We start from the raw sequence: 21396 nt of genomic DNA, 5'->3' as shown, positions 1-21396 counted from the left end.
TCTCTGAAATTTTGCAACGCAGCTCTTTAGTCAAGTCATGCATCCAGAAATGCACAGGCTAAAATATACATAAAAATGTATATATACAGGTGAAACTTGGAAAATTAGAATATTGTCGAAAAGTGCATTTATTTCAGTAATGCATCTTATTTTTTTATTTTACTTTCAATTTTTACAAATGCTTTCTTTTGGAAATTCCACAGTAATAAAACAAATAGTTACAATAATACAAAAATTAACATCACTATTACATTTCATTAATTACATTCTATTTATAATTTACCCACCTAATGACAAATAATTACAATTACAACAAATAAAGGCTTGACATATCTTGCTTTGCATGTCATGCATCTATCTCGTATATTGGTTTCACCTTTTAAGTTGCTTTACTGAAATAAATGCACTTTTCAACGATATTCTAATTCTCCGAGTTTCACCTGTATATTAGAATGCATTTTTGCATTTCATATTCACTATTAGGAAATACTGCTTAGCAAAATGTGTATGCTTAGGGGGGGATGCGATGTACAAATGTGTACATTAGGAGAGATTTGCTCTAAAATGCTGGTGAATTGCTCACAGAATTACCATTCCCAGAGTCCCCTGTGTAGAGAGATTTATATTTATCTTTCGAATCCCCACAACAACCCTGTGAGGTGAGGGTAGACTGAGAAGCAGTCACTAGCCCAAAGTCACCCCCTGAGCTTCATGGCTGAGTAGGAATCTGGCCTCTCAGGTCTGTGAGGGGAATGGAAGTTTCCAGAAAACTCCCAGAAGATAACACTTTCCAGGATTCCTTGTGCCATGACTGTTTGAGGGGGCATGATACTGCGTTAAATGCATAGTGCAGATAGGGCCTTAATCATCTCTTACAAGGCTTATTTTTTATTTAAAAAAATAAGGAATGTCTTCAATAGGTGTTGAAAAGACAACAAAAACATCCCAGAAGCACCTGACTCACCAGCGCTGAGCTAGGCTGATATCCAATTCACCCATCGTCCCAGTGGCTCCCAACTGACCACAGATTTCCAATTTGCAGATGTCCATGTGGAACCCCACAAGAAGCAGCTCCACGTCACCCTGGCCTATCACTTCCAAGCCAGCCACTTGCCGACGCTCGAGAAGTTAGCTCAGAGCATAGACGTCAAGCTGGGCTGCGACTGGGTGGCCGCCATATTCTCCCGGGATATTAGATTTGCCAATCACGAGGTAAGGGTGGGACTCCTTGTTCCCCTTAGGGGGAAATGAAGGCGGTTGCTGCGTTCCCAGGGTGGGAGTTGTTCTTGCAGCAGGATCTGTGTCTGCTTTGATATAAAGTAGGCACAGGGAAGTTGTGGCTCTGAGGGTTTAATCCAGATCACGAGGTCTGTCTTTCTTTCTCAACCCAGTGCCCATCCACCTAAGATGTAGGGTATAAAGGGCAGCCGCTACTGAGGAAAAATATTTATTTTTGGTTGGTTGGTTGGTTGGTTGCGGAAGAGCCATTGCTTAGCACGTGCTCTTCATAAACAAGGTCCCCTGGTTCAGTCCCGAACATCTCTAGGTCGGGCTGCAGGTGTTCCCTTTCTGAAAATCTGGAGGTCCACTTCTAGGCATTGTAGGCAATCTGAGCTGGATATACCAATGACTTGCAACAAGGCAGTTTCTGATGTTCTTCTGCTCATTCACTGTTGGCTTAAGGCTTTCCCCCTTCTCCACCCCTTGCAGACCCTCCAGGTGATCTACCCATACACCCCGCAGAACGATGACGAGCTGGAGCTCGTCCCAGGGGACTTCATCTTCATGTCTCCCGTGGAGCAAGTCACCACCAGCGAAGGCTGGATTTATGGCACTTCGTTGGCGACAGGGTGTTCTGGGCTGCTGCCTGAGAATTACATCACCAAAGCAGACGAGTGCGGCACATGGGTGTTCCATGGGTAAGAGGTCTGATCCTGCTTGCATGGGTGGCAAGGGCTTTTATTGTGGGTGAGTCTGCCACTAGAAGGTCACAGCATGGTGGTAGGGAAACTCAAGCTGACTCACGGATGAGGGGAAAACAAGTCATTTTCGGTTCGGGCATCAATTATTGACTATGATTGTGATTACTATACTGTATTTATTTATATTTCCCTAGTCATATTCAATCCTTTGCCATTCATGCACCTATCTAACGTAGGTTCATTCATTTAAGTGGGTCTTCTCTCACTGCCAATGTAAACCAATGAATGAATAGAAAGAGAACCTGCCCAAGTGACGCTGACACAAAAACCTCACGCATATAACATTTTTTGGGGGGAAAGGAAAAATAATATGTAAATTTACCAGCCATTCTATCCTCCCACCTCTCTTCCCCTTCAACCCTGTACTAGACACAGCATTGTGTAACGTTGAGCATAACTCAGAGACTCTATGATCTAAAAGAGAGAGAAAGAGAGAGACATTGCACATACTTTTGTAATTCAAGGAAATCTTTAATAATTTTTTTTTAAGAACTCAGTAAGCTGCAACCCATAAATCCTGGCTGATTATCTCACCCAGAGTCTGTCCAGTCCTTTTGTAAGATGCCTTGTACATGCTTTATTATGGGGAAAAGTGGGCTGTAAATCATTAAATAGATGAAATGTGTGCTAGCATCCACAAAATAAGGACCAGATGGAACTCCTATCTTCAATGGATAACAACTACTGGACCAGAAGACATTCAGTGGAAAATCAAAGACATTGTGCCCGTGGCTGAGGACAACTGTTTGAACCCTTCCAATGGATTATGGGGGGGAGGGGGGAGGGAAAGGAAAAATGGTACGGGAAATTAAAAATTGGAAGGAGAGAAGATAATGTATGTAAAAATTCTCGTACTTCAATAAAAATCTAAAAAAAAAGCATCCACAAAAAACTTGTGTCTATTTTGACAGGTCATATTCCATTCTGAACGCCACTTCGTCCCCCTCCCTCCTGATGTTCACTGATGGAGTGATGGATCGAAGGTTGCAGGAAGACCAAGGACCAGGGGATACTGGGCCCCTCACAATCTTTTGCCAGAGTATGCAGGTAAGGTTCATCTGCACCTTTACCTGCCTCCAAGGCAGGCTGAAACACCAGGAAGGGGGAAAGGAAGGCTGTTTTTTTTTTATCATACTAAGGTGTTGCTTTTTAAACCTCATCCTCAGCCCTTAAGGATCGCCAACCCACCTGGGCCACAGAAGAGGTGCCTTTTCGTTTGCCGACATGGCGAAAGGATGGACGTTGTGTTTGGAAAATACTGGCTCTCACAGTGTTTTGATGCCAAAGGTGAGTTTGTTTCTGTCACAGTGTTTTACTTTTTTTATTGGGGGACATCCAAGGCCATGCGAGCAGACATTAGTTTGCTAGGAACAGAGGAGACATCTGCACTACTGAAATTTCAAAGTGGACTCCACAGATCCGACCAGACCAATCATCCTCTTCAGAATCTACAGTCTGGTAGATTCCATTACATATTCAAGGGATGCACCCTGCCTCCATTACTCACACCCATAATTTTTTTTCTTTTAAAGTTGTAAAGTAGGGTGTTTGCTTTTCAGTTGCCCCCCCCACCCAAGTGTCTAAGCATAGGGCTTTTGACCTCTGTACACTTTGAATGCATAGAAAGCAGCTCTGTTTGGGAATGACAAGAGACGTATTGACATTCTCACTCTCAGGAGGAACTGTATTGGGGTGGGGAACTAGCTACCCTCAGGTAAACACCCTGAGACTCCCTGCTGCAGGATCTTCTCCCTCTCTGGAACTTCGCACGATCTTCCAAATGTTTTGTTGCCTCCCTTGGATGGCTGGGGGAACTCACATTTCAATTTGAGAACTGCTACCTGAAGGAATCACCACTTGGGGGAATCACCTAAATTTTTGCCTCCTTGTTCTCTGTGTCTCCTGACAGGAAGGTACATGCGGACAAACCTGAATATGCCTCACAGCCTACCTCAACGGAGTGGTGGTTTCAGGGATTATGAAAAGGATGCCCCCATCACCGTGTTTGGCTGCACTCAAGCACGGCTTGTGGGTAAGCTCCCCACTTAGGGAATGGTATTTTTCTTTTTTTCTATTTGAGGTGACGCTGTGGTCTAAACCACTGAGCCTCTTGGGCTTGCCGATTGGAAGGTCGGCGGTTTGAATCCCTGCGATGGGGTGAGCTCCTGTTGCTCGGTCCCAGCTCCTGCCAACCTAGCAGTTCGAAAGCACACCGAAGTGCTTTCTCTGGCGGGAAGGCGAACGGCATTTCCGTGCACTGCTCTGGTTTCGCAGAGCTGGCCACATGACCCGGAAAAACTGTCTGCAAACAAACACTGGCTCCCTCAGCCTGTAAAGTGAGATGAGCGCCACACCTAAGAGTCGCCTGCAACTGGACTTAACTGTCAGGGGTCCTTTACCTTTTTTATGGGTACTCAAAACCTGTCTCCTTGAGAGTTTTGGGTTCTAGTCTCTCTTGCTCTCTTAATGGATCCTCGTCTGTCAAACACCCAGCCACAACATGAGCAGTTGTAGCACATCAACCACAATAGTAAAAATAATAAAATCAGGCCTGCTTGCTCTGTCTTGCAACTCTTCCAAAACTACTCTGGCTCTTGGGCATTAGAGGACAAGAGGTACCAATTGAGGGGTGGTTTTTCCTACTTGCCATCACCTTGAATTAAAGTGCATTAGGCCCACTGCAAAGAAGCCTTTATGAGCTGGAAATTGGAGATGTCTCAGAGTCTAGATTTTCTAGGTTAAGAAATATGAGCCCCTGGGGCTTGTAATGCTCACCTCAGATTACAACCTCCCAATTCTTTTTCTGGCTCAGATTTCAATCTCATCAAAAGAAAAAACCCATTCCTCGCCATGTCCCTCCTTCTCACCTCTTCCCATGATCCTCTACTCCTGGGGTAGCCAGTGTGGCGCCTTGTAGGTGGTGTTGCACTACGACTCCCATTATCCCTGGCTGTCAACCATGCCAACTGGGAGTGGAGACCCAGCAAAACCTGGAGGGCCACCCAGTTAGCTGTGCTTGACTGTTAGCATGCCCGGATGCAAAAAGAGGAGGGGCTCCTGCGCTTTTAATAGCTTTGTAAAAAGAGAGAGAGAGAGAATTTCATTTTTTTGAAATAAATTTTTTATTAGATTTTCACATTTTTATACACTTTATCTCTAACCAATTCAAACATTAAATTACAAGGTTCTCTGAACCTTCAGACTTTCTCCCCTCCCTCCAATGGGTTCTTATATTAAATGGTTAAGTTTTCTGCGTCTTATGCTTTGTCCAACTATTATGTATTTCTGATTATCATAATCAGTTTCACATTACAAATGTCATTATGCTACCAATGTGTTTAACTGTTTACAGTGGGTTTTTTTTTTAAGTAAACTACAAATTTACTCCAGTCTCTAGAAATACTTGATCCTCTTGGTTTCTGATCTTCCCCATCAGTTTTGCCATTTCCGTATATTCCATCAATTTCATCTGCCATTCTTCCTTTGTTGTTGGTTCTTCTTCTTTCCATTTTTGGGCTAGTCGCATTCTTGCCGCCACCGTTGCATACATAAAAAGCCTTTCTAAAAAAAGATTTAATAGATGAAGAAAATACCAAGAGAAGATAAAAGACTTTTTTTTAAAGAGAATTTCAGCTTAGATGACAAACTACATTTGGTGAAATGCCCTCTTCTATTGAAAGTGCAGGAGACCTGCCCTTTGTTTTTGCATTCTAGACACACTAGCAGCAGAAGCTGGGGTTTCAGCTGGCGCAGCTTGCTATACAAGCTGAAGTTCTTTACACAACGTGTAGTTAAACTGTGGAACCTACTCCCGCAGGAGGCAGTGATATCCAACAACGTGGATGGATTTAAAAGACGATTGGGCAAAGTCATGGAGGAGAAGGGCTATCAATGGCTACGAGCCACAATGGCTGTGCTCTGAATGGTTCTGAAAAAGCAGTTGCTGGAACCCACAGGAGGGGAGAGGGCTCTTGTGCTTTGGTCCTGTTTGCAGGTTTGCCACAGGCATCTGGTTGGACACTGTAAGAACTAGATGAGGCTCTCCACATGCTCTTACGTTCAGAGAAATTATTTCCTTTACACTGACATCTTTTCCACTTGGGCACCCTGTCTATTGTTGTAAGTCATTAACTGGCAGTGAACCAATCTTGTATTGGCTCTGAACCAAATACTCCAAGTGTGGTGAAGGGGAGAGAAGAGAAAGAGGTGGGAAAACACGGCCCATTAGATGTGATCTTCCTGCCAAAGGGTAATCTTATTCAGCAGTGGCTGCCATTGGAAGAATGGACCCAGGGGCGTAGGGCGGGGATGCGGTCTGCCCTGGGTGTCATCCTTGAGGGGGGTGACAAAATGGCACACCGCGGGGGGGCACTTACTGCAGGGCCTGGCCTGCAGCGCACTCGAGCCACGTGTCTCTCCTGGGAGTGACGCGGTGGCTTCGGGTCCCGTGCTGCCCGAAATGGCAGCGTGGGGCTTGCGTCTGCCAGGCGGACTCTCTGGGTAGCTCACCATGGCACACACACACACCCGGGCAGATCAGCATGGCGCTCCCGTGCACGGATCGCTGCTGCAGCCTCATGGGCGAATCGCCCCGCCCCCGCCACTCCAGGTGCCAGAGCAGCTAGCTACGTCCCTGAATGGACCTTGAGCCTAGGATTGTTGCAAGTCTCTTTGGTTGTTTGGTTTAAGCCAGGCTTTGCAACCCTGGTGCTCTAAAGAGGTTTTGGGCTTCAAATCCCATCAGCCCCAGCCAGCACGTAGTCAAGTATATTTAGAGGGCACCAGGTTGGCAAAGGCTGATTTAGATAGAGAGCTGTTGCAATTTTCCTAAATTCTGCATGAGCGCAGCAGTTTCCAGTTCTTGCCTGGTGGCCCTGCTGCCCTTCTGTGCTGCCATTTGTGCCAGTTCCTGTGCAAGACGAGCAGCAGCCATTGTCAGGGTGACTTTGGAGGCGACGACTTAAGCTGTGATCTCTATTTGCACATAACTGTCAGCTCAGCAGCGAAAAAACATTTGGCTGCAAATCCATGAGCTGCTGTAGTGACACATCGATTTGAGTGCCTGTTTGAGAAACGAGCGAGTTGCTAGGGAAGCTTTCCAATGCTGAGATTCTCCAAGCATTGCGTGAGAATGCCAGCTCCTTGCTTCTTCCATGCAAAATATCTCAGGGAAGCAAGACATTCAACACCTAGTCATACAGCAGGGGACAAAGCATTATTTTAGCACATGTGGAATTGTTGGCTGTGACTATCACTCACAACCCTGAGAGTTGCCTGCCTTATCACCCAGCAAACTGTGGGCAGTCCAGTTACCCATCTCTGTGTGTAGAAGCCTCAGGATCTTATTGTGAGCACAATAGAATTGTTGATCTGGTATCATTATTAAATTCATTGTTCCACCTTTCACCAGCCATTTAAAATTCAGTCTTAAAAAACAGTTAAAACAGATTACAGTTGCAGGAAGAGGGTGGCACCCTGAAAATGTGCATCTCAAGTGCCAAAGGCCAGGGTAATAATTAGATGCAGAAAGAAATGTTATTGTCTAGAAATGTTTAATTTAAGTGGCATGATGTTGATGTAAGTTGCAATGCAATTTGCAATAGGAGGAGGGGGTGTGTTCTGGAGGGGGTCACGTGAGAAGGTAGGAAGGGGGCAGGCTCCAGCCATGCCCTTCTAAATTGGCCTGCTAGGGAGTCTTCATGTTGCTAGAGGACCTCTCCTTTATCTGTGGGTTGGCAATCAGAAGTTGTGGGAAGAAAATTCAAGGCGGTAGATTTGGCACCAGTAAGGAATCCTTATGGCTTGGATCAGGACGGTCCTACTTTTCCATACCAAGAGAGCCACACACTGCCTTGTCGTGCAGGGTGAGGCGCGAGACTATATTTGGCACCCCCTTCCCATGTTGTCTTCCCAAAGGCAGCTAAGCGAGGTCCCAGTCTTTGGGAAGGAGGCATGAGGCTCTGGCAGGGTCCTAGAGCCCTCCCATCTCCTTCCCGAAGCTGGGAAAGTGCAAACTAGGCTTTGGGAAGCAGGTGGGAGGACTCTAGGACCCTGTCAGAACCCTCACACCTCCTTCCCAAAGCCCAGCATCTTGCTTACCTGGCTTTGGGAAGGCAGGGCAAGGGCTGCAGGGGGCATCAAATGTTTTCAAGGGCCTCCAAAGAAGGTCTCGAGCATGTGTTGGAGTGCCCTGCCTTAGATTGAAAGAGGATGAATCAATTGATTTAATTGGCCAAAAGTACAAAGTTGCCTTATACCAGACCAGACAAGTTTGTCCATTTAGTTCATTATTGTCATCTCTGGCATAGTCCTGACACAGACCTGTCTCCCTTGGAAGGTGGTGGACTCTCCTTCCTTAGAGATTTTTAAGGAGGGGTTGGATAGCCATCTGTCATGGATGTTTTAGCTGAGATTCATGCACTGCAGGGGGTTGGACTAAATGGCCCTGGGTGGTCCCTTCCAGCTCCATGATTCTAACCCACTACCTATTATTTTTTTAACTGGCGGTGCTGGGAATTCAACTTTGGACCTGCTGCGTGCAAAGGATGTGTTCTACCACTGAGCTACAATCTTTCTTTCTTATAAGAGAAATAACGGATTGCAACAACAGCAATATACATGGACAAACTATTTTCCTATTTTATTAAGCATTCTCTAAACACAAGCAGTCCTTAAAATGATGAACGGCTAGTCTCCCTGAAGCCCACCCCATTGTTTGGTTAGTTTCAGCGGGCTGCAGGAAGAAGACAATTGCAGCCAGAAGTCTTCCCAGCTTACAGCAGAACAGATCACCTGGGATGCTCAAATAATATCTGCCCTATATTCATACAGAGTAGAAGATTCTTTACTTAAACCAGATGGGAAGTCACAGTGAAATCTGTCGATTTTTTCTATCAGGATCATGAGTTGGCAAGTGCAATGCGGCTGCCCCCTGCTGGTGGAAAATGAGTCTTGCTTCGCCACCAAACTGTGCCGTGTTTGTTTCAAGACTGAAATGGTTATCTGCCAGATATCGAAGGAACTGCTGTGGCCCCAGCGGCAAATGCCCTACTTTAAACAGGAAACGACTATCGATTGGGAGCAAACCGACTATTGATCGGGAGCTATAATAATAATAGCTGGCTATGAATGTATGAACAAAAGACGAGCCTGCTGGATCAAGCCGGTGGCCCATCTAATCCAGCCGCCTGTTCTCACAGTGGCCAGCCAGATGGCCATAGGAAACCAGCAAGCAGGAGCCAGGACAGTATGGTGTAGTGGTTGGAGAGCTGGAGTAGGAGCTGGGAGAACAAGGTTCAAATCCCCACTCTTGCCATGAAGCTCACCGCATGACCTCTCCAACTAACCTACTACACAGGGTTGTTGTGAGGGTAAAATGGGAGGGAAGAGAACTATGTACAGTGGTACCTCGGTTTATGAACACAATTGGTTCCGGACGTCTGTTCATAAACTGAAGCGAACTTTCCCATTGAAAGTAATGGGGTATATTAATCCGTTCCAGACGGGTCCGCGGAGTACTCAACCTGAAGCGTACTTAACCCGAAGCATGGGTGTAATTGGTTCCGGAAGTCTGTTCATAAACTGAAGTGAACTTTCCCATTGAAAGTAATGGAAAGTGAATTAAACTGTTCCAGATGGGTCCGCGGTGTTCATAAACCGAAAATTCGTAAACTGAGGTGTTCGTAAACCGAGGTTCCACTGTACACCACCTTGAGTTTGGGAGAAATAAGGTGGGATAATTAGGGGGGAAAGAAAGAATCTGTAGCATTATAATCAGGAAAACTGATGCAATATTCCCCAGGTCTGAATGCACTCTTATTTTGAGCATGTGTCTTCAAACAGGTGAGGCCCTCCTTGAAAGTAACACAGTTATCCACCACATCTACTGTTCCCCATCACTGCGCTGCGTACAGACTGCACACTATATTTTGAAAGGTAAGAAGATGGCAGCAAGGTAGCTCGATTAAATAATGATCATAATTTTATTTTTTTTATTATTTATACCTCACTGGGTTTCCCCAGCCACTCTGGGCATATATATCAGAGCATACTAAAACATCAAACATTTAAAACTTCCTGGTACAGGGCTGCTTCATGCTTTGTTCATATTGTCTTCCTTCCTTCCTTCCTTCCTTCCTTCCTTCCTTCCTTCCTTCCTTCCTTCCTTCCTTCCTTCCTTCCTTCCTTCAAAATTCTGGTGGTCCTTTCTGCAAACAGGGGTGATGTCTCATTTTGATATCCATAACTGGGTGGTGGGGTGGGGGGAGGAATTTATATGCAAGGGGAGGCACAGATGCCCTGGAGTGAAAATCCCACCCCCCCCCCAAAAAAAAACTATAGCTGGACAAAACCTACAGCTACTTTGCTTCTAATGCTCCATCTCCCAAAGGGGATGAAAAAGAGTGGACTTTTAGTTCTGGGCTCACAAAATATTTGCAAAATCAGGAATGAGAAAATGCCTTGGAGTGTCCTATCTATGTCCCTGTCCTGAACTTGTAGTGTGTTTCTTATTCAGAGTGCCCTGTTTTTTCCTGCTCAACTTCCAGGCTTGCAGCAGGAAAATAATCTGAAGATTCGTGTAGAGCCGGGCTTATTCGAGTGGACGAAATGGGTCGCTGGGAGCTCCCTGCCTGCCTGGATACCTCCAGTGGACTTAGCTGCAGCCAGTTTGAGTGTGGATACAACTTATAGGTAAGAGAAGCCAATATGGTGCATTGGGGGGGGGGGAGAACCTTGTGAAGATGGAACATAGGGAGCTTGTGTTCCTCTACTCCAGCCTTACCCAGACTAATGCCTTCCAAATGTTTCGGACTGCATCTCCCCATCATCCCAGACCATGGCTCATTCTGGCAGGGGTTGATGAGAGGTGATCTGGGGAATTTCTCCCCTTTTTGATGAGAAAGGACCATGGCTCAGTGGAAGTACAGCACATGCTTTGAATGAAGAAGATCCCCAGTTCAATCCTGGGCATCTCCAAGTAGGGATGGACAAGCTCCCATCTGAAATCCTGACAAGCCACTACCAGTCCGGGTAGACATGGTGCTGGCATGGTCGGCCAATAATCTGTCGGAGTATAGGGCAGTTTCCTCTGTCGTTCAAAACGTCTGGAGGAGGGCAACAGGTTGCGGGTAAAGGTTCTGCATGCTGAGAAGCCCAACCAGCTCATCCATGGTGCATTTAATCAGCAGCCTACTCAGGCCAATGGGATTTACGGCAAGAAAGACGCGACTGCCAGGGAGCTGGATTGAAGCATGAAAGGTGATGCTCTGTAAGCATCTCTGCAGCTGGAGAATGAAGATGGGTTAGGGCCAGACAGATGTCTTGCGAGAGGAGGGGGGGAGGCATGATACCTAAAGTTAAAGGCAGAGAGCAAGCTCCTTGTGTTAGGAGCCAGACGAGTTACGAGCTGTAGTTTGTGGTCATTTGGGGGAATAATAATAATAATAATAATAATAATGTGATCAAACATTAAAAACTTCCCTAAACAGGGCTGCTTTCAGATGATAACTGGTATTAATTGATAACTGGCATTGATAACTGGTATTCAGAAGCATGGCTGACTCCACCTGTGTTGGAAGAGCATAGCCGTCGTGGCTAGTAGCCATGCTGAACTGTAGAGTGCTAGATATATTTATGTAAAATATTTTATACCACAGATACATTTTTAAAACGGGAGCATAGAATCATAGAGTTGGAAGGGACCCCCCAGGGTCATATCGTCCAACCCCCTGCAATGCAGGAATCTCAACTAAAGCACCCATGGCAGATGGCCATCCAACCTCTGCTTAAAAACCTCCAAGGAAGGAGAGTCCACTGCCTTCCGAGGGAGACCGTTCCACTGTGTGTGTGTGTGTGTGTTTGTGCTCCAAGAACACAAAGTAGAAGCCTAGCCATTTTTATTCTGGCAAAGAGTTCGGCTTCCTTCTAGCTTTTTCTTCTCATCCCAACCATCTTGCATTTGAAGAAGTGGAGGCTCAGTGGGAGGGTCCCTGGGATTGTCGTTGGGTTTGTTGAATTCATGCGGAGGTGGAAGGTTGGATCCTGGCCTCCCCCAACCCTACAGGGCATTATTACAGGTGGACAGGCCACCTCTTCTTCTGCTTCTCCTCTCCCATTCCTGCTTTTCTTCTGCACTGATGTTTTTCTGTCCACAGACCTCATATACCGGTGAGCAAATTAGGCATTTCAGAGTCATACGATACATACATCAGCAGAAGCTACCAAGTAACAAAAGAGATCCTAAGTGAATGCAAAGCCAAAGGCAAGTAAAACCCCACCTTGCAGTCAAGGATTTGCTTAGTTAAGTTGGGCTTACTCCCAAGCCAGGGGTGTACAGAATTGCATCCTCAATAAGTCGCTTTGTAGTGTCACGTATACATCTAAGGGAGGTTAAAAGGATCAAGCAGCTGAACCACAGAAAGCAGCAGGGAGTGTCCCCAAGGTGGAGTGAAAGATTCATTCTCTCTAATTCCAATGGTTGGAGTGTCATTGCTCATGTAACAAAATTGCAGCATTCGTGCACAACAGGAGAGGTATAAGCTGCTTTTGGTGAACTGCAAGATTTGTAGTAGTACAAAAAAAGAAAAATCCCAAGGGACCAAAAAAAAAAAAAAACCCAGCCCAGTGATGACTGGGCATGCTCGGTGAGCGTGGAATGCTTCCTGACTGGCAGAGTGGGGAGATGGAAAAGGGGCAGGGAATGGAATGGAATGGAATGGAATGGCAGCAGCATTTTGTTGAGGGCCCCAATTGTCTGTGTTAAAAGTAATCCCAAGAGCATTTTTGCAGCTACCTAATGATGAATGTGCATGTGTAAATTGGCCTTTTTGCTAGCCCTGCTCAGGCATTTTTGCCCATTAACACATTTAAGAACAGAAGAGTCGTGCTGGATGAGGCCAGTGTCCCATCTTGTCCAACATCCAGTTCTCACAGTGGCCACCCAGATGCTTGCCAGAGACACTCAGGACCCAAGCACAAGAGCACCCTCCCCTCCTATGGCGTCCAGCAACTGGTATTCAGAAGCATTGCTACCTCTGAATGTGGAGGCAGAGCATAGCCATCATGTCTAGTAGCCATCGAGAGCTTTCTCCTCCATGAATTTGCCTGCTAGGCACGATGGCCACCCAATTTGGCGACATATCACTGCAGAAGCACATAAGTGAATGGAGGTCATGTGAGGTGGTGTGGGGAGGAAGCCCTACCCCCTCAAATACATGACCCCCCTTTACTTACTGCCCTCCACAAGTGAGAGGGTCAGCCTCTGAAAATAGGAATCCCCCTTGGCTCACAGGGGCTCCTTGTCCAATTTGGAACCCCATTTAGAAGGTGATTTCAAGGAGTGAACATAGTCAGAAGGGGGGGAGGGTTAAGCACTCTACCCTTCCCACTGCTTCCCCACTCGAAATCACAGGCTCCTGAGGTTGGTTTTGCATTATAAACTTCATCACAAACAGGTGACCGTGATGTGCCAATTTTTTTATGTTCTCTCCCTGCAGGGAATAACATTTTGATAGTGGCCCATGCATCCTCCCTGGAAGCTTGTACTTGCCAACTGCAAGGACTGTCTCCTCAGAATTCCAAGGACTTTGTGCAGATGGTCAGAAAGGTAATGGGAACCCACCAGTAATGGAAAGATCTTTAGATGTATAGCGACATATCACTGCAGAAGCACGTAACTGAGTGGAGGTCATGTGAGGTGGTGTGGGCAGGAAGCCCTACCCCCTCAAATACATGAACCCCCCCTTTACTTACTACCCTCCACAAGTGAGAGGGTCAGCCTCTGAAAATAGGAATCCCCCTTGGCTCACGGGGGCTCCTTGTCTAATTTGGAACTCTGTTGCCCCCAAGTGAAAAATCTTCCAAGTACAGTCGTACTCTGGAAGTCGAAGGGAATCCGTTCCGGAAGTCCATTCGACTTCCAAAGCGTTCGGAAACCAAAGTGCAGCTTCCGATTGGCTGCAGGAAGCTCCTGCAGCCAATCAGAAGCCGCGGAAGCCCCATTGGATGTCCGGCTTCCAAAAGAATATTTGAAAACCGGAACACTCACTTCCAGGTTTTGATCATTCGGGAGCCGATTTCTTCAGGAGCCAAGGCATTTGAGATCCAAGGTACAACTGTACAAAGATCATCGTATCCTATTGTCTGAGCTCCAGAAGGCTGGAGAATTAATGGCTGTGTTCCATTTTTGTGACTTTTTCCCTAGCTGTATATGTATATCTGAGCTTTTGCATGGCATAAAAGACACTTCTGCAAGCTTAATGCTCATTTCTGAGTTATTTGCTTCCAGAAAAAGAATCTGTTTGCAAATAATATGGAAATGAGTGCCAATTCCATGCTGCATTCTGCTATAATCATTATTCCACTGTAGTCCCCCTCTCCTCTCTCTTACTCCTTTTTAATCCATCTCTTTTATGAACCGCAGATTCCATACTTGGGGTTCTGTTGCTGTGAAGAACTTGGAGAGACGGGTCTCTGGCAACTTACTGATCCACCCATCCTCCCTCTCACTCATGGACCAACCGGCGGCTTTAACTGGAGAGAAACTTTGCTACAAGAATAAGGAAGGGTGACCAACCAGCTGGCCTTTCAAAAGACTGGAGAACGTCTCGTGTATTGGAACTCTTCTCCCTCTCCCCCTTCTAATTACTGATGGTGGAGAAAATTATTCATAACCTTTTAGATGGATTTTTAAAAATAGCACTCTAGCATATCTTCCACAGAGTGGCATTCATGCGTCTAGAAAAATAGCTCAATATAGACGTATGCTTGGATTGTGGAACAATATATGTGTACTCAAACACTCTCTCGTTCTCTCTTCAGGCTTCTGTCCAGCAGAAATGTCTTTGTGACGTAAGCTACTGAGCTTTAATATATAATTTTTTTTAAAAAAATGAATTAAGCTCCAGGGAGGAGAACCAGTTTTCACTGCCTTCTGTATAACATTAGTGACAATTTGGACTGTGTTCTAAATGGTGGACTTTTTGTTCGTTAGACTTTTAATTTTTCACAGGATTGACCTTTGCCGTTTCATTCCAAGCCATTTCGGGTAAAGTACACCCCCCACACCGTATTGTATTATATGTGCCACATCTACATTCCACAGGATCCCCCCAAAAAAAAACATGTGACAGAAGAAAGTGGAATGGCTCCCCCAATCAGAACTAGTGTAGAATTATGCGCCTCAGGGGTTTTGGTTTTTTGTGTTTGTTTGGTTTTTTTTTAAAAAAAAAAGTGCAGTTGAATGAAAAATGTGTAGTTGGAAAGCTGATGATGTGTACTTGGAAAATGGGGTGAAAGCGGGACAGATTAGGTGTATGTGTTTCTTAAGCCTTTAAATGACAGGCGCTGTCAAGGAAAGTGTGTGCACAAATTACTTAAGGGTAGAATGTGCTCAGTTTCTGTTCTTAAACTGCCCAAACACATTACAACACCTTCTTCATTTGGGCCAGAAGCTCCTCTACTTCATCTTCGGGCAGGTAACACTTTGTTGTAAATGCCCTTAAGGTACTCCTGGTTTTGCACCTTAGGCCCGGCTTGTACCCTATGTTCCTCCTCCTCCCCCCAATGCAAAATAACTAGTCTGGTGTCCCACTCAGCCAACGCTGGCTTATTATAATGCATGTAGGTATAAGTTTTCTTTTTCCACAGATGGTCAGGCCCTGCTTTTCCTTTTGAGCACAGCACTTGCACATACAAGCCCCTCAACATTGGCATTATGAGATCTGGCAGGCGAGGATCAGAGCAGCACTCTTGTAATTTGGCAACCCTGCAGAGAATTTGACCTTGTCCCTCAAAGCCTTGGAGAGCATGCTCTCCACACACTTCATGTCCAATATCGAATCGGCGAAAATAGTTTTGCTTTTTGCTTTCTTGGAGGAAAGCTATACACCATTTCCCTTCCCCCATCCATCCCCAACACAAGAACTTCAGGTGGTTGTGAGAGGCTGAGGAGATCCATTTAGTGAGCAAGTCCAGAGAACTACTAATTTATTGATTGGTTTTGGCTCGGCTCACTAAACCCCTCCATCTCCTAATCAGATCATTCAGATTGGCCAGACCAGTCATAGGACTGGACTGAGTCTGAAATGGACCATCCAGAAACCCTCGGAAAAAGCTTCATTGACTGGCAACTTGATTCTGCAGACAATACAAAATATTCTGGCAGAGGGGGCCAAGTGGACCATCCTGCCATTTGCAGAGTCCCCTGAACACAGCTGCCAATTTGACTCTGCTTTTAATCCACTGCGTTGCCTGGCTTGAAGGAGCAACTTCTGCAGAGTTTATGGATTCTCCATTGTAGAATTCATGTTAAAGGCCCAAACACCAGTAGATATTGTTTGAAGGTGTGTGTGTTTTTCTGACAATCTGTAGATCAGTATACATTTCAGTAGATCTGCTGAGATTTCAGCAGACCTGAAAATATCAGAATAGATTCAGAAACCTGTGTGGAGAAACCACCACTGATACAGGGTGACCGCAAGGAGCCAAGCTCGTTTTTTGTGCTCGCTTTTTTAACCTGGGGTGTCTGACGAGGAATTTGTGCAATTAGAGGATCTGCTTTTAAAAAACAACAACCCATAGCATAGCTAGTTTACTGCCACCATTGGATATTTCAGATATTTTTGAAATGAGCCCAAATGGGTCTTGGTTCTTGGACAGAATTGTTATGAGGAAGGGCTCATTCACACATCGCTTTGGTCTCCCAGTACTTGATAACTCTCAACGAGGTGGCCTTCTGTTTTGAGCATCGTGTTTAGAGGTCATATGGAAGTTTCATATGTGGTGTTTGAACCTTGATGGCATTCTCACACAGGCAAAGCGTCTCTTGTGACAAACATGCATTCTCAGCAGTGCCGCCCAAAGATGCCCCCAATGACTCTGACAACTTCCCATGTTTACAGATTATTTCCATGTTTCCTTATCTTTTGTATGACGACCAGCCCCTTGGACAAGGGCTGTTAAGGGCATGTCTCTCGACCATTTGTGTTTTTACTCCCAATATGACGATTCCTTTCTGTAACAGGCCCAAATCCAAATGCCACACCATTCCAGAAAAGCCACCTTTCTGACTCGTGCAGCCAAAAAAAAAAAAGTAGAAACGCATGACCCCTTCCAAAAAAGGAGAGAGAGGACAAAAGGGGGCACTGATTTGCATAATCTTTGCATCTGTTTATTTATATGTATAGACGCACATTGATAAATGATCACTGTAATAGAAATTGAAATGAAGTACATCTCACCATGGTGGGGAAGACTGTGACCAGGGGATCTGGGTGCCTCCTCCATCTGCTGCCCTGGTGCTATCAGTAAATGGGCAACTTCAAGGCCCCTCAGCTGCTCTCCCTTCTTAGCATTTCTTTATCATTAAACTGGATATGGGCCGGACAGCCCTTCAAACAGAAGACTACGCTCTGTAAAGTAGGGACACAGGGCCACCCTAGCAGACAACCAGTTTTTAAAGTAATGACCGCTATTAGCTGAGAGTTTGTTGTTATCATTATTGCTCAGGGCACACTCTCACATTGCCATAGCCTATATTTTTGTGAAGTTTGCACTCCCAAATTTGCTGTGTAAGAAAACACTCTTGGCAAGTAAGCTCTGTCTTCAAAAGGACCACTGGGGTGCTTTAGTCAGGTCAGCAAATCACGTTTATCTGAGTTAGTCATTGGTTTCATCAGATGTACCCTAGCAAATGAGGAAGAGGGAGCTGTAGTGTGCATGTCGTCAAGCCCAGTGTCACAACTTGGCACCCCTGGGCAGCTTCTGGGGGCCCAGTGCCCCACAAGGCCCACTACTGACACCTGCCATGGGAAACCATTACAGCTTTTTTTGCTCAGTTCCAGGCCACCATTTTTATGTCCCACAATGTTCCCATTGTAGAAGCATTCCAAGGCATTATGGGAAATTAAAATGGTGGCTTCCAGACACCCAGTAGGAAGTACATAGGAAAAAACTGAGTAACAACTTCGGATAATGAAAGCTCTGTTTGTCCAATGCTACCTGGAGTATTACCCTGAAGTGAAGGATGTGTCATTGAGATTTGTTGACCAAATTATTTCTTTGAGGAACCATTAATGTCATTGAAAACCTTCTTTGATGGAGGTGGCTCAAGGCAATGGTGGAGAACCTGTAGGGCTCCAGAAGCTTTAGACTGCATCTTGCTTCATCCCTGAGCCCCAAGATCTCCATTCCTATGATAATCTAAAGCAGACTTTCCCAACCTGGTATGGTCTTGGACAGGCATCCCCAAACTGCGGCCCTCCAGATGTTTTGGCCTACAACTCCCATGATCCCTAGCTAATAGGACCGGTGGTGAGGGATCATGGGAATTGTAGTCCAAAACATCTGGAGGGCCAAAGTTTGGGGGTGCCTGGTCTTGGAGCACAGTTCTCATTAGCTCTGCCCAACACAGCCAGTGCTCAGGAAAGATGGAAGTTATAGTCAGTCATACCTCCCATCCGAAAGGCCACAGGTCCCCCTACATTTGCTGGTCTTCTTTAACAAGGCTGTTTGCTCTCTTTCATTTCCTCAGCTTGCCACCCATGCATACTTGCTTTAAAAAAAAACAAAAAACACCCTCCATGTATACTGATTGGGTGATCTGAATGAGTGGCAGACCAATCAGCCAACAGCTTTGCCACACAGCCAGCTTCAGCTGGGATTAATTCAAGTTGCATTTGATCTTACATACAGGACAGAATCCGCTCCCATAGGGAGCTTTTTCAAAGAGTGAACAGAAGGCGCTAAACTAGAGTTGGCAGAATGCTGTTTGAGTGCAATATGTATATTTCCTTAACTCGCAACGTGTACATTTGACATGTAAAATGCCACAGGACATTCTCAAATGCATTATTTTTACCAGGGATGTATAGTGAAAAGTCGGGGAGATAAAAGTTACACGACAGCAGGGAAGCAAACTGTGTTGTTTGCAGTTGTTATTAGCTGCTGGTATTTTTGGAAATACATATATATATCTATCTATATATGCATATGTAATTTAAACTATTTTTTGGCTATGTACAGACATTCTGAGGATGAATTGGTTTGCGGCTTCTTCAGATCTGCTTTCTGAGGAAGAGTTTTAATGAACTGAATGACAATCATGACCAAAATGTTGGTTACTGGTATATATTTAATTCTGGGGGCAGGATAGCTTGCCAGGGTGGGACAGTTGTTGTTCTTTGCACTGATGGCTTGCGAGTCGTTAACTCTTTATTATGTACTGTACAAAAGTATGTTTGAACAGCATACAATGGTCAAAAATGCATCAGGATGCTGCCACGAATGGAACATTTTGTTCCCTGGTCCTGCTGGAATGTTATTGAAAACATCAGACGAGACCCATTCCCTGTGGAATGACTGGATCAGTGCACATTTTTGCTCTCTTGGCTATTTAGGTTGCAGTCCTATGCACACTTAACTTGGGAGTTGGCACCTCTGAAAATCATAGGATTTACTTCTGGGGAAAGCATGCTGAAGAGTGTGTATTTTTAAAATCCAATTTTATTCCAGAAAATGGACAGTGAGGGAGGAAGATGATTGTACAAAAGTATATTTTTGGATGTTAAATATGTTTCTTTTCCTTCTCAGATGTTGGGTTTCTAAAAAAAATTATAACGCCCATACCACTGGCACTTCCAGTATTTTCAGAGTGGAGAAAGATTTTGCATTAGAAGAATTGGTGCTAATAAGGCAACACACTTCCAATTATAGAAGCGCTTTACAATACCAAGGGAAAACCTTTTGCCTCCTCCACAAGATTTCATTAGGATGCTTTTTTTAAAAAACCAAGAAGAGGGAAAATTGCTGCTTATGTTTTGTGTTACAGCTCATCTTCCATGTTTTTGTCACTAGAAAATTATTGATTTCGATAATAATAAAAAGTATTCCGTCTGAGTTTCTCACAATCACAAAGCTTGAAAGTGTTGAATCATGCCCGTTTCTTCCGCAAAAGTGTTGTGTTCTCCCACCAAATTTCTGTTTTGGAGCAGGTGGCAGGAAGATTGCAGAAAAGGGGGTGGGTGTGTTGACAAAAGGGGAGCAGAACCTTCCCTGCAAGGAAAAGTAGAAGCACTGGAAGCCTTCCAATTTAGAGAAATGTCAGAGGTGGTGTGCCTCAGAATGTCATTTGCCTGGGAATCACAAGTGGGGAGAGTTCTTTGCATTCAGACACTTCTTTCAGCCTTCCCATATGGGGTCTGGTTGACTCCTGTGAGAACAGGATGCTGGACAAGATTAACCTTTGTCCTGATCTAAGAGGGCTGTTCTTTTATGTTCTTAAAAGTAAGGGGGGCTTGATAAATTTTTGTGGAACAGATGGAAGTGCAAGACACAGAGACATTCTTCATTCTTTACTGGAGTGTAAAGCCCCTTTGAGCTCAGTAGGACTTTACTTCTGTGTAAACATGTTCAGGATTTTGCTGTGAGTCCGCCAATAGTGTTGACTGGCAGCAGGATCAAGACAGGCAGGGCATTAATCATTTATACACCTGACGTTTCATATCCTACCTTTCCTCCCAGCAGCTCAAAGTGGTGTGCATGGTTCTGTTCCTCCCCATTTTTATCCCCACAACAACCCTGTGAGGTAGACTAGAGTTGGTGACTGGCCAAAGTCACCAAGAGAGTTTCATGGCTGGGTGGAGATTGGACCTCTGCTCTGGCAGGTCTTAGTCTGACACTAACCACTACACCACACTGTCTCTCCAGTGTATTTCATTGCATAACTTGGGATGGCCAAATGCATCTATTACTTCCCATTTCTCTTGGTTTCCCTTTTTCTCCTGTCTTGTTTGTCACATTTCTGCAGCATTCTGCATTTAGAAAAATAATAATGAAAATTTGTAATCAGGATAGTATGCATTTCTTTCCATACACAGTTTTATCTACTACACATTTTACAAGCCATTTTGTATGATTTTTTTTGTGTGTGTGTTATTTTCATGAACATGCATTTTGCTCACCCTTTTTGGCTGAGGAACTGCATCACGAAATTTGGAGAAGCGTGGGTTTCAAAGGATGGTGCTTTTTTTCGATTCACATGTTATTTCAGGAAGTGCAAACAAGAGGGGTTCCTGTGAAAATCCAAACCAAATTTCTCACCATCCCTTTTTTTTTAGGAGGATACCCTACCATATGGAGTTCTGCTAAAGCAGCTTAGGAAAAAAATTCCCAACGACCCAACGCAGCTTGGTAAATAAACACAAGTATGCAGACACGGGTGGCGCTGTAGGTTAAACCACTGAGCCTAGGGCTTGCCAATCAGAAGGTCGGCGGTTCAAATCCCCGTGATGGGGTGAGCTCCCGCTGCTCAGTCCCAGCTCCTGCCAACCAAGCAGTTCGAAAGCACGTCAAAGTGCAAGTAGATAAATAGGTACCGCTACAGCGGGAAGGTAAACGCCGTTTCCGTGTGCTGCTC

General features: G+C 45.1%; 1 protein-coding gene across 2 annotated transcripts in view; it reads left to right on the top strand.

Moving 5' to 3' along the window:
- Nucleotides 1–21060, top strand: part of UBASH3B (ubiquitin associated and SH3 domain containing B) — an 81099-nt gene extending 60039 nt beyond the window's left edge. The window contains exons 5-14 of one of the 2 annotated variants that reach the window (XM_035139190.2): nucleotides 1043–1212; nucleotides 1711–1919; nucleotides 2894–3029; nucleotides 3149–3269; nucleotides 3892–4014; nucleotides 9825–9917; nucleotides 10529–10673; nucleotides 12137–12243; nucleotides 13478–13587; nucleotides 14404–21060. In XM_035139190.2, the coding sequence (XP_034995081.1) occupies nucleotides 1043–1212; nucleotides 1711–1919; nucleotides 2894–3029; nucleotides 3149–3269; nucleotides 3892–4014; nucleotides 9825–9917; nucleotides 10529–10673; nucleotides 12137–12243; nucleotides 13478–13587; nucleotides 14404–14541 (1352 nt within the window). In that variant the 3' untranslated portion in view covers nucleotides 14542–21060. The remainder of the gene's footprint in view (nucleotides 1–1042; nucleotides 1213–1710; nucleotides 1920–2893; nucleotides 3030–3148; nucleotides 3270–3891; nucleotides 4015–9824; nucleotides 9918–10528; nucleotides 10674–12136; nucleotides 12244–13477; nucleotides 13588–14403) is intronic. The other variant, XM_035139191.2, reaches the window with a different exon arrangement.
- The last annotated feature ends 336 nt before the right edge of the window (nucleotides 21061–21396 follow it).

This window comes from Zootoca vivipara, chromosome 15 (genome assembly GCF_963506605.1).
Source record: "Zootoca vivipara chromosome 15, rZooViv1.1, whole genome shotgun sequence".
Classification (NCBI taxonomy): domain Eukaryota; kingdom Metazoa; phylum Chordata; class Lepidosauria; order Squamata; family Lacertidae; genus Zootoca; species Zootoca vivipara.
The sequence above is the reverse complement of the archived record's forward strand: the minus strand, read 5'-3'. Positions and strand labels throughout refer to the sequence as shown.